At 35.6% G+C, this 17,767-nt stretch overlaps 1 protein-coding gene across 2 annotated transcripts in view; it reads right to left on the bottom strand.

Moving 5' to 3' along the window:
• The window catches only part of VPS13B (vacuolar protein sorting 13 homolog B), a 1,012,351-nt gene that overhangs the window by 124,758 nt on the left and 869,826 nt on the right, over positions 1–17,767 (bottom strand). For both annotated transcript variants that reach the window (XM_051970918.1, XM_051970917.1), the window contains one exon: positions 3,355–3,551. In XM_051970918.1, coding sequence (XP_051826878.1) covers positions 3,355–3,551 — 197 coding nt within the window. The remainder of the gene's footprint in view (positions 1–3,354; positions 3,552–17,767) is intronic.

Genomic DNA, 17,767 nt, shown 5'->3' with positions numbered 1-17,767 from the left:
ATTATGCCTATGAAAGTACTTTGAAAACATAAATTATATGATCAAAGGTTGTGAACAAACAATTTGCAGTTGAAGAAATTAAAGTCATTTTTAGTCACACTAAAAATGCTCTAAATCACTACTGATTAGAGAAATGCAAATTAAGATAACTCTGAGGTACTACCACTCCCCTCTCAGATTGGCTAAAATGATAGGAAAAGATAATGATAAATGCTGGAGGGATGTGGGAAGACTGGGACACTAATACATTGTTGGTGGAGTGGTGAACTGATATAACCACTCTGGAGAGCTATTTGGAACTATGCCCAAAGGGCTATCAAATTATGCATATCCTTTGATCTAGTAATGTCTCTACTAGGTCTGTATTTCAAAGAGATCATTAAAAAGGAAAAAAGACCCACATGTGCAAAAATGTTTGTAGCAGCCCTTTTTATAGTGGTAAGGAACTGGAACTCGAGTGATGCCCATCAGTTGGGAAATGACTGAATAAGTTATGCTATATGAATGTAATGTAATATTTTTGTTCTACAGAATAGATCAGCAGGATGATTTCAGAAAAGCCTGGAAAGACTTACATGAAATGATGCTGAGTGAACTGATTAGGACCAAAAGTATACTGTACATAACAACAACAATATTATGTGATGATCAACTGTGATGGACTTGGCTCTTTTCAACAATGACGTGATTCAGGCCAATTCCAATAGACTTGGGATAGAGAGAACCATCTGCATCCAGAGAGATAAATTATATGTTATACCTAATCTTTATACAATGCTTTAAGGTTTACAAATCACTATATATATATGTGTGTGTGTGTATATATATATACACACACACACACACACACACATATATATATATATCAATGGAGCTTTGTGAAGTGGGTACTATTACTGTTCTTATACACACAAAAAAATTGAAAATAAAAGTGATTAAAGGGGTTTGATGAGGGTCACAAAACTAATACATCTTTAAGATAATGTTTAAACTCAAGTATTATTAACATTGGTAAAATAGTAATGATAAATAAGCATTTAACACAATGTCATTTATGGCTAATTACATTCATTAAATTTTTAAAAACTGAAATTTTTCATCTTGTTGAGCCTTAGCATCTTATAAGCACAATTCAAATATCAGCAACTCTCATAATATTTTTTAAAAGAATAAAAAACATAGAATTATAAAGGAAATGTCTAGAATTAGGAGAAAGTCTTGTTTGAAGAACAAGAAGCAGGCCAGTATCACTGGATTGTGTGCTATATGGGGGAATAGAAGGTATAAAAAGGTTGGGAAAGTGGAGAAAGGGGCAGCTAATGGAGGACTGATGGCCAAATAGAGAATTTTATATTTGGCCCTGAATGTATTATAGCAAGCCACTGGATTGAATACATGGGTGACCTTGTCAGATTTGTGCTTTAGGAAGATTAATTTTGCAGGTGAGTAGAGGATTACAAAGGAAATCAATTACACTGAAATATATCTATCTTTTCAAAATGACTTCAGAGATTCATCCATAAAAACCCCTGTCCTCATTGTCAATACTAGTCATTTCTATCTTTGCAACACTTTCATCTTTTTTTCAATTCCCCCCCCTTCTGCTTGATGCACATCACCTTGATGCAGATCCTCATCACCTTTTACCTCAACTATTAAAACAGCCTTTTGCTTGATCTCCTTGCTTCAACTCTATCTCCATTCTAGTTCATCCTCTACTCAGCTGTCAAATTATTGACTCTTTCTAATTCATCTTGTACATATTGTGTATGTACAAAATAGTTTAAAAGTTGTTCTCCCAATAGGTTATGAGCTTTTTGAAGTCAGGATCTGTTTTTTCCTTTTAGCACAATTCCCAGCATATAGTAGGCAATTAATAAAGGTTTATTGACTGTCTTGGAGAATAGCAGAAGTTTAAGAGAAGCAAAGGGAGACTAGAGGAAAGAAAAAAAAAAACTGGCTTTTTTACTGCCACCAAAACTTTTGAGAGGAAGGATAAAAATGGAAGATAATTGAATTAGAAAGTATTTTAGAGATTATCTTGTCTAATAAATGCTTCGGAATCTGCTTTAGAGTTGGGATATAGCTACACAGCTCCCCACATAAATTAAAGATGATATGATCCAGGTCCTGAGGGAATGAATCATTCTGGGGAGCAAAATTTTCTAGACAGTTGAGGATTTTTTCCTTTTTAATCATTAATTTTTTTTCAAATCAGAAAGAAAAAGTTCTTTTTCAAGTTGTCAACTGAAAAAACAATTGTTATTACTAAAAGACATTCTTTATAACCACCATCAATTAGTTGAATAATTGCTGAACAAACATGGCACTAATCTGCAATGTAAATTTTCAATTTAAAATAATTTTTATCTAAAGTAGATACAAAGAAGGAACAAAATTATACTACATTTTAACAAAATAAAAAGGCTGGTATTTATATAGTGCTTTAAGGTTTAAACAGCTCTGTTACAAATATCTAATTTTATAAAATCAAACAAAAACTCACCTCATTTACTTTGTGTCCCTTTGTAAATGTGTCTATGTATTTATAAAATTTCGCAGTGATTTTCATATCTACCTACATATAAGGTGTGTATGTATGTTTTGTAGATACAGATATAGTTGTATACGATTTTACTGTCTTTATCTTGGTTGCATCCCTTCAAATGCAGTGAGGAGCAGCATGGCAGAGTAGACTAGGCAGGGTTAAAATACTGCCTTGTTCACTGACAAGCTGGTAAGTTACTAAACTTCTCAAAGTCTCAGTTTCCTCATCTGTAAAATGAAGGAGGGGGGAGGAATAGATGGCCTGTGAGGGGTACTTCTAGTTCTAAAATTAGGATCCTATACTAGGAGATATCTCAAGCTTACTTGACTTGAAAAGTAGGCTAAACAAGTATATTTTCTTGAAAATTCAAGATAATCATGAAAATCAAGTAGTAGAATTCAAGAACATTAGGGTTAAAAGGAATCTTACACATTACAGAGTCAAAGACCTTCATTTTCTTGATGGCACTGTGTTATTTATAGCACACTGATACTCTTGAGGCCTATTAAGAAATGACTATAAGGTTATTTACCTTTACATTAAATGGACCCAGACAGCTATGCCTTTTTAGTCTTTCTCACAACTCTTTTTCCTGGCAGAGTCTAAGCTATTATTTCTTGCTACTGTCAATGTCTGTGTGTGTGTGTGTGTGTGTGTGTGTGTGTTTTATTTATGCCAGCTTTCCTGATTCTTATATTATCATTTTAGACTGACAAGGTAGAATGAAGTTAGGATAGATCAGACATTGCTCTATTAGCAGACTGTTTTTAACCTGTCATCTCACTGGCTCATTTTCATTGTATTACCTTTGATCATCAGCTCCATTTTGGTTACTATTTAGGACAATTCTCCAAAGGTCAGAGGCTACCAATTTCTTCTGGTCATTCACAAGGTTGATGTCAGGCAACTGTAGCTCATAAGCCTTACTTTCAGAAAGACTGAATTCTCGAAAAGCAACAAAAGTTTTCTGGAGTTCATCCCAGTATTCCAAACTACAAGGGACCTAAATTAAAATGAAAAAAAAAGTTACAAATGAAATTTTAATCACCAACCATTTGGTCAATATCTGCTAAAGATAGTTTGAGGAAAACATGATCTCTTCCCTCAAACAGATTACAGTCTAATATGAAAGTATAAGATGTACATAAATAATGACACCACAAAATAGAATATAGCATGTAAAAATGGTGCTTAAGATCTTAGAGGAAGAAGAGATTATTTCTCAGGCAATCAACAAATATTTACTGAATGCTTTCTAAGTGCTTGGCACTATACTAAGCACTAGGGATACAAAGGAAGGCAAAAATTAGTCCCTAAAGAGAAGAAAGTTTGAAGCAGAAAAACGAGACTGACAGTGTCAAAGACTTCAGAGAGGTCAAGAATGAGGGCTAAGAAAGGACCATTAGTTTTGGTAACTTAGAGATTATTATTAACTTTGAATGATGAGGTTGGAAGCCAGACTACAGAAAGTTAAGAAGAAAGCGAAAGAAAAGAAAATAGAAGCATTGATTCTAAAAGGCCTTCTCAAGGAATTGAGCCACACAAGTCAGGAAAAACTATTGGACAATACCTAGTGAAAATGGATGCTAAGAATGAGGGTTTTTTGAGGATGGGAAAAATTTGGACATGCAGCCAGTAGGGAAGTCATCAGTAAACAAAGAGAGATTGAAAGTAAGAAAGAGAGGATGATAGAGAAAACAATCTGATAGAGAAGATAGAATAGAATGGGAGGGATCACTTGTCAAGCAGAAGGGCTATTTCAGTATATGAAACAGGAGTGAAGAGACAGGAGACTCAAGAAATAATGACAAAAAGCATATATGTAATGGATATGAGGAGGAGGAGGAGGTGAGGAGAAGGAGGAAAAATGGCCACAATTTATTTTTCAGTAAAACATGAGGTTCTAATGCTGAGGAGTTGGGAGTTCTCATCTAGGAAGGTGGGGGAAGGAAAGTCATAGTGTGAAGAGGGAGGGAAAGATTTGGAAGAGCTATTGTGGTAAGTGAGTTAGAGTAAATTTGGAATGCATAAAAGGATAGCCTGATTACACTGAGAGCCTTATTGAGCCTGTGTAACATAACTTTGTAGTGGACCCAGTTGTCAAGAGTTTTATGATTTTCCCTGACTTCATTTTGCAGCACATGTGTAAGAATGAAGGCAGTGAATGATGAGAGTGATTCAAGTTGGAAGTTTAGCAGGGCAAGAGAGAAAATATGATAAGTGTGTAAAGGGATCAAGAGAAGAGAAATCTTATGAGGAATCAGGAAGTCTGTATGATATTAAGACTGCATTTTGAAGTGTGGGTAGGAATAGCAATAGCCACAAGTAGTCAAAAAAAAAAAAAAAAGATATTCAAGGTGCAGGAAATATGAGACAAGCATGGAGTCAAGAATTCATGGGATCAATATGAGGAACATAAATTAGTCCAGTTAGTGTAGTATATGTGAAGGGAAAATAGTATGAGATAAAATTAAAAATGGAGGCCACACATTGATTATGAAGGAGTTTAATGCCAAGCTAGTGTTTGCATTTTAGAAAATTTAGACATAAACTACATTGATTAAAAATGATCCAGCTAGACTAAAGAGTACATAATCACAATTCTAAACAAACAGTTTAATTTCTAAGTATTGATGCTAATACTTGTATTGAATTCAAAATTCTAAGGAAGATTATATCCCCCAAAGAACAATGCAATAATCCTACATTATCTTCATTTTTGAAATTTATTAACACAGTCCATATTTCTTAATTTAATTCAGTATATACTTACTGAATATTTATTGTGTGCATATAACTGAGAAACATAAAAGCTATATGATATCAGTCCTTGTTCTCAAGGATTTCATATTCTCATTGGGGAGATAGATAACTTACACACTTAGAATGGAAAACAGGCTAATATGACAGATTATGTACCAAGATTCTTGGTTAATATTGCTGCATATTATGGAAAGTAAAGATAAGTTTAGGTTTACAGAGCTTGCTCTGCCTAAATTAGACAGGTAGGACTATACAGACTAAGAGAAAAAGAGACCTCATTCCAGACTAGAAAATCGCAGAATAAAGATATAGAAGTGGGAATGATACCTTCTGTGCATAAAGGATAATGTGTTGGCAATCAGGAGAAATTTAGGGCAAAGCTATGTCAGGAGGCTGCAGTTAAGCAGTGAGAGCAATGGACATTCATGATACAAAAGTGGGGCAGGCAGAGAGAAATTCAACCAAAAAGGGCATAGGAGATGTAAGAGACAAGCTTCAATAAGTTCATAATTTGGCTTAAAGGCTATCCCGTTGGCTATATGTTCATTTTGAAACATTCTAGACTACTCAGGAAATTTGTAAAACAATAGAATATGAATTACTGCAAAAATACATAAAAAAATATGTGGGTTTATGTGTTTGTCAGCATTTTTCTTTACATACCCTATTTTTCTTGGTTAATCAAGTGGTGTGAGTAAATTCACTCCAAATGGAAACTTGGTTGAAAAAGTTCGAAATGCTTGTTTTATTTGTGTGACTAGGAGTACTTACTCTGAGTCTATACATATATTCTTTTCATATATACATATTCATATATATATTCATACATTCTTTTCATATATTAAAAAAACAATAATAATTAAAGTACAAAGAAAACATAGTAAATTACTTTTGTGTTTAATTTAGTATTTAAAGATCTTTTACAATGAAACATTTGCAAATTTGCTAGAAATGCACGTACACATAAGTTTAACTGGTCCACCGTTTCCCTTTCTATCTCAAAAGAATTTTCTCATTTTGGACATATCACTTTTTTCTTTTCTAAGTAAAATTCTATAGAAACTTATTATAAATTTCTCCCTCAGTCTTGGTCAACAACCAGTCTTTCATTACAAGAAAGCCTGTTTTGCATCATTCCACTTCTTTTGTCTTTTTAACTAGGAACACTTAAAACTATTTTTAGAAAAAATTACATTCCTGTACTTGTCCTCTATCTGTGTTACCAGTAGGAAGGAATGTAGGACTACAAGAGTTCTGTTTCTGTCAAGGTCTACTCTTCAAAGTCATTAAAAGTGAACATGTGAGCCTTTTAGGTAAAGCAGGAGAGAGGTGGTAACAAAGCAATCTAGAAGATGGTTCAAAATCCACAAATTGGAGAGGAAAACAAAAAGGGAGTTGGGGAGGAGGTGGGAAAGCACAGTTGGATTTCTCAATTTAGCAATTTACAAACCAAAGTCAAACTAGAAGAGAAACAAAGGGAAGAGGCAGCCAAGGAAGATCTCCTTCATTTTGGGATCAGCGGGACAGTGCCCTTTGTTGGCCAGAAGCCTGCTTGGTTGTGCAGCTGTTTTTCAATCCTGTCCTCTCTATGAGTTTTGAAGTTTTCTTGGCAGAGATACTGGATCTTTTCCAGCCCATTTTACAGATGAGGAAGCTGAGACAGATGAGGTTAAGTGACTTGCCTGAGGTCACACACAGTAATTATTCGAGGCTGGATTTGAACTCTGTCTTTCTCAGTCCAGGCTGGGTGTTGCCTACTGTGTTACCTGGCTGCCCTGAGGGTCTACTGGTCATCCCAGCATGCTTATCTGAAGGAAGGAAATACCTTGGTAGGCTCTGACAGTTTTCCATTAAATGCTGACATTATCTAACTAATCTCAGTTTTGGGTGTAACATATTGAAACTACATATCCAGCACTCTAATGTTATCTTTATAGTTCCATATGTTAGAATTCTCTTAACTCTAAGACCTACTTTATGTGCTCTTTTCAAAAGAATTCTCTATTTTTATGTTCTGAATTGGTTATTTAGTATAGAATGTTTAAAAATCCATAGGTATCCTTCCTAAAGAATTTGTTATTAATTCTGCACTGAATAACTGAGGAAAGATTGTAGTTTTGATTGCCAAGAGGTAGAACAGAAACCCAGAATAGCCAGATCTGAGCCAGGGAAACTAGGAACAAATAAATTGATTTCACTGGAAAATATTCCACATATAACACGTGGTACATTTCAAATGACTGTTAAAAATATTTAAAATATTATTACAGTTTGTTTTCCTATCTATTATTTGACAGAATTTTAAAAAATCAATCAAATAAAATGAATTGTACCTTAAGTGTATGTGTACTTTGAACTTAATGCATTTTAGTCTGTGTAGGGACACTTCTATAAGCACATTTAAAATGTTATTTCATAATGTGTTTCCATTCAATGATTAACTTGAGGAGATTTGCAATGTACAGTGCCATTTAAAAACAGTCTTGGTACAAAGAGTATTTGGTAAATTTATTATTTAGTAACATTACAATAATACTAGAATTATGCTGCCGATGCATCTTCATGGATAGCTTTATTGTTCTCTGGTAGAGGTGGAAAAGGGGACCCATATATGGGGAGCTATTATTGTTATTGCCAACAACTTCCCAAGGACAAATTCTGGTACATCCTCAATTAATTGGCCATCCTAGTTCTTAAACATTCTGGCTATTAAAAATTTTTAAACTGCATTTATCTAAGCCTTTTATTCCCACCCCAAATCATGGGTTGACTGGATTAGTCAAAGATAAAAACAAAGGACAGTATTTTGGAATATGGGGATTTTGTCTTTAAAATAAATAGGTATTCAGATTAATCACTAACTACTAACCACTGTAGTCAAAGGAGTGAAATCAAATGGGTTTTATAGTTTGTACAGTTGGAAACAAAGATTAGTTAGATTAGTTTCATCCAAATAATAGCTTTATTTCAGGGCAAGATATTCAAACTATTTTATCACAAGATATTATAGCCACCTCTCACTTGGACTACTACAATAGTTTTCTAATTAATAAACTTTTGCCAGATGGGGCTTAGGCCTCCAAAACATTCCATCTTCTTTTCATAGCTCTGCTTTCTTACCTCTTCCACCCTACCTTGAAATTTGGATTTCACCCTGTGTCTGATAAGCGAGTTTTCCACAGCCCTTTCTTCCTCCCTCCTTTCCTCCCTCTCTCTCTTTCTCTGTCTCTCTCACATAAGCCTTCATGGCATTTTTTAGCTGTCTCTTCACTTTGCTCTCTTGTTCCCAGAGATACACTTTACCTATTTTCTTTCTCCCATGGATACTTTGAAGCACTAAGTCTTTATGCAGACATATTTAAAGAAGATTTGACTATGTGAGAAAACTCAGAATTAATCTAAATCTAATGAATAACCAGAACACACACAAAAAATGCTTGAAAATTTGGAAATATTTGTAAAGAAAATTCATCCTATGAATCATATGGCTCATTTTTTATAGAATGGAAGAAAAACATTACAAAGGGCATGTCTTTGCCCTCATCATTTTACAAGTAAGATAAAGAATGTATAGAGAAAACAAACTATATGCTTCCTTTTATAATATTATGGTACAAATGAAATTCTTCTACTCACATAAAGATTCTCTATTTAAAGAATAAAAATTGATGGGTGAAGGAGATTGGAAATTGTCTTTATTCTTGAGGATCTTAAGGACTAATTGTGGCCAACCAGAAGTCACTTGCAATTACCACCTATTGCAGCCCTAGTCATTGGGTTTGACTTTACTCATTCAAATTGCTAGAATCACCTCCAGAACCTGGTGGCTCCAGAACTGTTCTGGCTTGTGGGACGAAGATAGAAGGATAAGTCTCTGCCTTCTTCTGGAACAAAATTATTCTTCCCTTCTGTTGGGGATGCACTAATGTCACATTAGTACTTAAGGCCATCTTAAGGCACCAGAGATTAGGATCCAAGAAAATTGATTTTCTTTTCCTCTAAATGAAACCAAACTATTTAGGAAATTTAACATGTCTTCCAACATTATCAACAAAAAACCTCTTCTAAAATCTTACCATAAAGAACCAAAGTACAATGCCAAGAACAAACACAGAGACAGGCCTGGTGTATAATCAGTTGTTTAACACATCCAATTTCCACCACTTGCTATAAGGTTGAGGAGAACAGGATGCTTCTAGACAAAGTGTAAAGGAAGACAAAAGCATGAAACAGCTGGAGTAGAATACAATGTGTTCCGGGCTGCCCTCAGAGCTACATTCTTGTTTTCTTAGTTCTGTATTTAATTTCAGTTTGGGAAGTGAAAAACAACACAAAAAGTCTTTTTGCTTTTTTTTTTTTTGTTGTTGTTTTGCTTTCTGAGATGCAATATGGAATTCCTGAAGCTCCCTTTCTCATATGGTGGGCGCTTCCCCTTGGAGATCAAGTCACTCTTGTTCCAGAAACAACTACCTACATCTCCCTGTGCTCGGAATCCAGGAAGCACGTATGTTTTATCATCTCTTAACAAGGCCACCTAAGTGAAAGAAAGGCAAAATACTGTGTGACATATTGTGTGTCAGACGCCAACCCATGCTGGGATTTTAAATTTAGCTTCCTGAGTGTGAATAAACTATTGGCTTCATGATTATACTATCTTGATATGGGGGTGATTTTCTATTCCAGAGTCCATTCTCTTAAAATATAATTTTTCTTGTAGATGAATTAGGAGGAATATTGTATTCAGAACCAGAAAGTTCTGGCATATTATAATACAAATCTATAAAGCATTTAATTTTTAACAATGATTTTTTAAATCACCAAACATTTATTTTACTCATGCCATTATCTTGTTGAAAATCTCTTATGTTGCACTAAAAAAGAAGAGGAACATGAAATACTTTTGCTTAGAATCCATCATTGTATCAAATGATACAAACTGATTTTGGAACCTGTGAGGTTATGACTTTCACCATTTACAAGCCTCAATGATACATAACTGCCAGCAAGATTTGTATGAAAAAGCTAAGCAGAACAATTCCACCTTTAGAAATCTTAAATTTCCTTTATCTAGCGGCAAAGATAATCTCTTCTATCAATTTGGAAAATGTGTCTTTGTGACATTTTTAGAATTTAGAAAGTAATTCTGAATAGTCATTGATAATAGTCAGTCACCAGGAAAAAGTCAGTCAAGTGTTTTTATGATCATATTACCTACATAATTATCTAGCTCTCAGTGTCTCTGGCAATTTTTTTTTTTAAGATTCTAAGTTGCAAAGCAAGTGACAATGTCTACTGATGGAAGTTTTCTGTTTAGAAGTGAATTCTCTATACCAATGATCTATTAGGAAAGGTTTAAAATAATTAACTAATAATTATGTCAATATCCCAAATTTGGAAAGTACAGAAACTCTAGCAGGAAACCATTCATTCATAACTTATATAAGAGAGTTGTTTGATTTTCAGAGAGATTTGTGAAGTCACTTACTTGCCAGGATCATTGGACTAGTATGAGTCACAGGGAGGACTTGAATCCAACTCTTTCTGACTCTGTGAGATTAGCTCTCTATCCACTATCTCCTGATCTTAAGCAAATTTCAAGTTGATGATAAATAAATATATAATATGGTACAGTGATGAGAATACTAGCTCTACAGTATAAAAAAATCTGGGTTCAAATCCTTTTTCTTATACTCATTATCTGTGTGACATTGGAGCAAATCATTTTCCTCATCTGTAAAATGAAAGAGTTGGACTAAAGGTCTCAAGACCTTTCCAGGAGATCCTTTCCAGACCTAAATCTAAGATCCAATGATTAGGATCATAGAATTAGATGGCAGAGAGTTTTTGAACTTGGATAAAAAAAATAAGGTCATTAAAAAGTGGAGCATGAATGGGAGACATGGGAATAGTGTTTGGATAATGAAGCAGGTAAGGAGGATATAGGATGAAAGATTAGTTGACAAAAATATAGGTGTCAGAAAAATGTAGTATATATTTACAAAAAAATGGCAAAAGGTGATCCCATCGCCCCATCTTTGATAGATAGATAGTTTTCTAATGATTTGCTGGTATTATTTTTTTTAAGACTGAAATATTTTTCAAAATTGTTCATAAGCACACACACATATGGATACAGATTAATGCATACATTCAGAAACACAACTAAAGATGTAAATTTTATATGTATGATGTATTCATGGCATAGTTAAAGAGCTGGCTTACTCTAACTTGCACATCCCCTACAGTGTAAAGACCAATTACTAAACAATAAAACAAAAAGCAAACATGCTTAAAATCAGAATGCTTTCTTTTAAAATGTTTTCTTTTTATGTGCATCTGCCTTTCAGTTGATTTTGTGAGAGAAAAAAAAAAAAGGCTTCTATACATCTTCAACTAATAGAAGCCATAAAAAACCCCTTTGTAATATTGGAACCAGTGGAGAAACCACAAGTATTCAAATGCAGGAAATCATGATTTTATAACATTTTAATGTGATCTACTCTTGGGAAACAAAGTTAACCAAACCCTATTTCTGTACAGGAAATATTCCAGTGTACAGTTGTACAACATTGTGGTGAAGGGGTACAGCTGCAGAGTTTTCACCTGTAATGCCCCACTGGTATTGTGGCTTGCTGCATTGCATCAAGATTGCCTTCCTGTCCGGAAAGCCCTCTAAGTACAAACAAAACTCTGAGTCCAGGTTTTATTTTCCCTTGGTATCAGAATATGGTAATTTAAGAGCCCTGAGAAATACTTTTTAACCTTTTAAAGGAAATACATAACATTCTTTTATTAGGACATATTTTGTTTTGTTTTTTTAAACATGTGACCATGTTATCTTATCAATTTATCATGCTACCAGATTTAGAGCAAATGCAGGTGGGTAATAGGTAATCTTTAAAGCGATTTTTCCCCCCTTAAAAGAAATAATATAAACACACAAAGAATTTTTTGGTCAAAATTAAAAGAAAAGGAAATCTTCTGTAAAACATATTTCTAAGAAAGTACTTGTGAAGGTTTCACCAAGCTCTGGCAAAGACAATCAAATACATATTGTGTAGCAGAAAGAATTATGGGCTGGATTTTAGGAGACACAATTATCTTTGGGAACACAGGCAAATCATATAACTACTCTGGATCTGTTTCAACTTTGTTAAACAAAGAGGGCTGGATTCCAAGATAATTACTAGGGACTTTTAAGATTAAAGTTTATCATTTATGATATACGCTACCTAGGGTTTACATATTAGAAGTTAAAAAAAATGTATCTAATGGTATCTGTGGTACTTCAGCAACAGATTGGATTTGGAATTAGGGGGTCAAAAGTCCAGATCTTTACCTCCAACACTTACTAGCTGTGAGACTGTGGGAAAGTCATCTAATTTTTCTGCTTCTCAGTTTCTCTAACTGCAAAATGAGAGAGTTAGACTAGATAGCTTCTGAAGTCTCTCCTAGCTCTATAACTTTGAACCTCTAAGGTAGTTTTCAGCTCTAAATTTTATGATCATCTGAGTATCTGGTAAACAGGGGGGAAAAAATACATTAAACTAAGTGGAATGTGATAATTTATGACCCAATAATAATTTAAGTATGCATAATTTGATGAATTCACTCTTAATTGTCCATGATAAGAAAAGGCAGAAATAACAGACATATACCGAACCTCACTAATTGGTACTAACAAGAAGGGTCAATTTAAATCCAGTACAATTTAAAATCAGAATTACAGAATATCTTAAAAGGCAGATAAATAATGTAAGGAATACACAGAACTTGGAACATTTCTGCATAGGTGTCTTTTAGCGGCCTTGCTTTCACCTATACGTATCAAACTCTGATCTCCTTTGTGAGCGCCAGGCATACATTTCTGCCAACTGCATCTCCACCAGAATGTCCCCATACTACCTCAAACCCAGCATGTTACAACTGACTGTATCTTTCTCCTTAGAACTACCTGTTCTCTTCTGACTCAGATCTCTCTGTTAGAAGAACACATGTTCAAAGTTCTGGTGCTATCTTTGATTTCTCTCTCACATAAGACGTTTGATAGCCAATTAGTTAAAGAATCACAAAATTTTAGAGATGAAAAGATCCTGAAGTTCTACTCCAAACTATCCCTGAAAAAGATTATATAATACAATGTATTGAAAAGTGGTCATCCAGCTTTTGCTTGAAAATTTTTAAAAAGAGAAAATTTTCTAAAAATCTAAAAAGATTTCTTAAAAGAAATCCAACACAATCCAAGGCAGTTATCATGTCCTATCTAAGAAGTCTTCTCAAGGCTAAACAACTTCAGTTTCTTCAGTGAAATCTTCTTGAGTCTACCAATGCAAATGTCTCTCACATTCAATCTGTCCTTTCAATTTTCACCCTTGTCACCCTGGTTATAGTCCTTTATCAGCACCAACAGTACTGAAGTAGACTGTCCTGACTTTATTTTCTTACCCACATCATATTTTTCAATCCATTCTTCAAAATGCTGCTTAATTGATTTTCCTTATGCATATAGGCATTCGTGGCTCTCATCTGCTCAAAAATCTTTGCTGGCTCTCTATTTGTTTCCAAGTAAAGTTTAAATTCTGATGCTTGTATTTAGAACTTTACCCAATTGTAAAAAATTCGGTTCAGCTCTACTTTCCCAATCTTAGCCTCTTATTTTTCTCATTATTTTTAAATTTTTTTTTATTATGAGTTAAACTATCATCAATAAATATAAACACTTAGGTATACAAAAGGGAGGAGCTGAATAGGAAACTGTAATTTGTTATACAGTTAAATTTTTTTTTTACATTACATTTAACATGGCCAGTACTCATACAAGGTACTGAATATTTTCCTTCTCTAAACTTTAATCATTGAATTCTTACCTAACTTTTATAGCTCAATTCAAATACTACCTCCTCCATGAAACTTTCCCTAGTACCTGATGTTAGTAAACAAAGAACTTTGTTTTGTATTATATAAGCAATATACATACCATGAAGCAGTTAGGCGATGTAGAGGACCAGGAATTAGGAAGACCTGAGTTTAAATCCAGTTTGAGAAACTTACCAGTTGTGTGAAAGTCATTTGATTTCTGCCTCAGTTTTCTCAACTAAAAATGAGAATACTAGTTGCCTGTAGAGGGCCAGAACTCTGAAAAGGTGTACTTGAATCAAGGACAGCATGGTGCTTATAGTTAAGTGCCTACTTAATGTGAGATAATGGTTTTCTATACATATAGTTAATGTGATGGTGACATAATGGTTGCAGGTGCTCAGTGTGCTGTAGTGATGTAATTTACTGAGGTATTTAAGGGAGTTTCATACATAGAAGGCTCTCTCAGCCACAGACAGACTATCTTTGACCATTCTTGTGGGTCTCCACTAAGTGGGTCCTTCATTAAGACCAAGGGCTTGGGCTGGTCCCGACATCTTCCAGAGAGTTAGCCCGGACATTAATTTTGGCGGTCAAACATGGGACACTGAAAGAGGCTCTGGATGTAAGGACCTACATTCAGCAGTTCGACTGAGATCGTAAGCTCAGTGGAGGATTACAGTTACCTTGAAGGGTTGTTATAAGAAATCAAATGGGATCATACCTGTAAAGTACTTAGCACAATACCTAAAACATATTGTGCTAAGTATTTTACAGTTATTATCTTATTGGCACTATATCTATATCTATATGTCTGTACACACACACACACACACACACACACACACACACATATCATTATAACACTATGTAAGTGCTTATTCCCTCAACCATACAATATTTTGTGTAAAGGGCTGAAACTCTTAAAAGGTGTGCTTGAATCAGACAACTGAATACTTAAGGCTAATTACCTATTTGACAATGACTATTAGCATATATATGGAATTTCTCTTCTCGCAGTTAATGCTGGTTCAGTATTTGGGCCTAAGAGAATTGTAGATAAGGATTAGGGGGTAGGGTGAGAGAGGGGAGAGAACTTCACTTTTCGGCAGGAGAAGGAGGAGAAAGGTTGTGGTGAGCCTGTGGCAGTTTATCTGTGTCCTTCATTTCTCCCCCTAAAGACCAAGGACTTTTGCTTATCCTGACTCCAGCTGTTCCTGAGGCCTCCAGGGAGCTAGTCCAGACTTCACATTTTGGTGCCCAATGTAGACTAAGGACTCTAATTTCATTGAATAAGTCCCTATGACCAGGAAATGGGGTGAGTACTTTAATAGACAAACACGGAACTTACTTTGTTAAGAGCTAAACTAGTAACCTTTTCTAGCTGAAATGGGGCAGATATTGGGAAAAGATTCTCCCCAATTCCACCCCCACCCTAACCCCATCCCGAAGGAGATCTACAGGAAGCATACTCAGACTGATAAAGAGACAGGATTTGATTGTAACTTGGGAGCAGATAGATGAACTGTGGCTCCATTAGAATGCATGTCCCCTTGGTTCTTCAAGGAAGAAGAAATAGAGGCGGCTAACTGGAAACTAGTAGGAAATCAACTATGTGAATATTATAATGATAATGATCCTGGTTCAATTTCCAAGAAAATATTCTATAGATACAACTTAGTACAATTGGCCTTAAAGAATATTGCAAGTTAGAGAAAAAAGATAAGTTTTAAGAACAGCCAGATGAGGAAGTGTGAGGAAAAAGAGGAAGACAAAGAACAGATTATTGGCAATATCAACAGAGGGCATGGTGAGTTAAGTGAACTTGAAGGGCATGGTGATTCTTACTCTCACTGTCCAGCTTCAACTCTACCTACACCAGAGCAGGTCATTCACCTCCCTCCTCCCCTCCCCCCCCCCCCAACTTCACCTTCCTGGGTGGAAGGAGGAGGAGTAGTGGGAGGGGTGGTGATATCACCAACACCTCCCCACCTCCCGCAATCACTCCCCTCCTATGACTAGACTGCAAAAGGCAGTACTTAAAGCCACAGAGAAAGGGCAGAATACAACTGATTTGGGAATAGAAATGTATCCTGTAATTCAATAGTTTAACTCTTCAGGTACACTCCTTTTGATCTAGAAATCATCAAAGACCTGAAAAAGGCTTGCACTCTTTATGGAGCCATATCAGCTTATGTTAAGATGTTATTACTGAATTTGGCTTATGAAATTTTAACCCCTAGTGACTGGAAATCTATAGCAAGGGTATGCTTAGGACCTGGACAAAACTTGTTGTGGCTTTCTGAATATAGTGAGCTCTGTAGGATACAAGTCCAACAAAATAGTCATAGTGGAGTTAATCCTCCAATCACCTGTGACCAACTAAGAGGTGTAGGTTCTTATGCAGAAATTTCAATACAGATTAATTATCCCTTAGCAGCATATGAGCAAATTGCTGCTGCTGCTATCAAAGCAGCTTTTGTCTCAGGTAAACAGGACAGAGGAGAGGCCTTCACAAAAATAACACAAGGGCCAAATGAACCCTTTGCTGATTTTGTGGGATGTCTGCAGACAGCTGTTATATGAACTCTTGGTGAAAATGCAATAACAGAAATTATGAAAAGGCAATTTGCTAAAGAAAATGCTAATGAGGTTTGCAGAAGAATTATACTAGGACTGCATAAGGATGCTCCTTTAGAGGAGCTCATAAGACGCTGTGCCACAATGGACACAGATACTTTTTATAGCCAGGCTGTGATGCAGACTTCCCAAGATCCGAACATGGGGAGACAGAGTCCCTTGTGGCAAGGGATTTCCAGAGAGACTTGTCAATGCTTTCAATGTGGTAAAGTAGGGCATCATTTTTAACCCTAATTGCTGTAAAACATCTCTTCCCCACAGATTGATGGGGATTTTTTTCAACTATAAAAGGAGTAAAAACTCCTGTTTCACCTTCAAAAGTCCATCTCATAGGGCAGCACTAATTTCAGCTGCTATTGATCCTCCTACGCATGACATGTAGTTGTCTGCCTTAATCTTTGGCCAGTGATTGGGCCAGTTGGCACCTCTAATGACTGTATGATCTGCACCTGTGTCTACCAAGCCTTCTAATGGTAGGCCATTTATATACATAGTGAGCATAGGTTGGCTCAATGTTGGCATAGAGACAGAATGAGAAAACAGAGTGGGAGAATAGGACCCAAAACCACATGTCCAAAATGCAACAGAGGCTTCCATTGGGCCTCAGAATGTAGACAGATTCAGGGAAATGGGATGAAGGGCCCAGTCCCAGGCCCCCAGGCAAAAAATACTTGGGGCATGATGGCAGCCAATGGTGCACCCAGAGAGTACCTAGAAGTTCAATACCCAGACATGACCAATCAACCAGGAAGCCATCTGATGGGAGAAAGGGATTACAACTGGGGAGAATAGAGCTGTATGCAGCTGGGACAACTGAGATACCTCCTGGACAGGTGAAATCTGTTCCTCTCCACCCTATGGATCCCTTGCCTCCAGGCACAATAGGCTTGCCTGTTTCACCTCCTTTTTGTACGTACAAAACAGTGTCCATCCACACACTGATGTGGGAAAGTGGGGAAT

Source organism: Antechinus flavipes, chromosome 1 (genome assembly GCF_016432865.1).
Source record: "Antechinus flavipes isolate AdamAnt ecotype Samford, QLD, Australia chromosome 1, AdamAnt_v2, whole genome shotgun sequence".
Taxonomy (NCBI): Eukaryota; Metazoa; Chordata; class Mammalia; order Dasyuromorphia; family Dasyuridae; genus Antechinus; species Antechinus flavipes.
The sequence above is the reverse complement of the archived record's forward strand: the minus strand, read 5'-3'. Positions and strand labels throughout refer to the sequence as shown.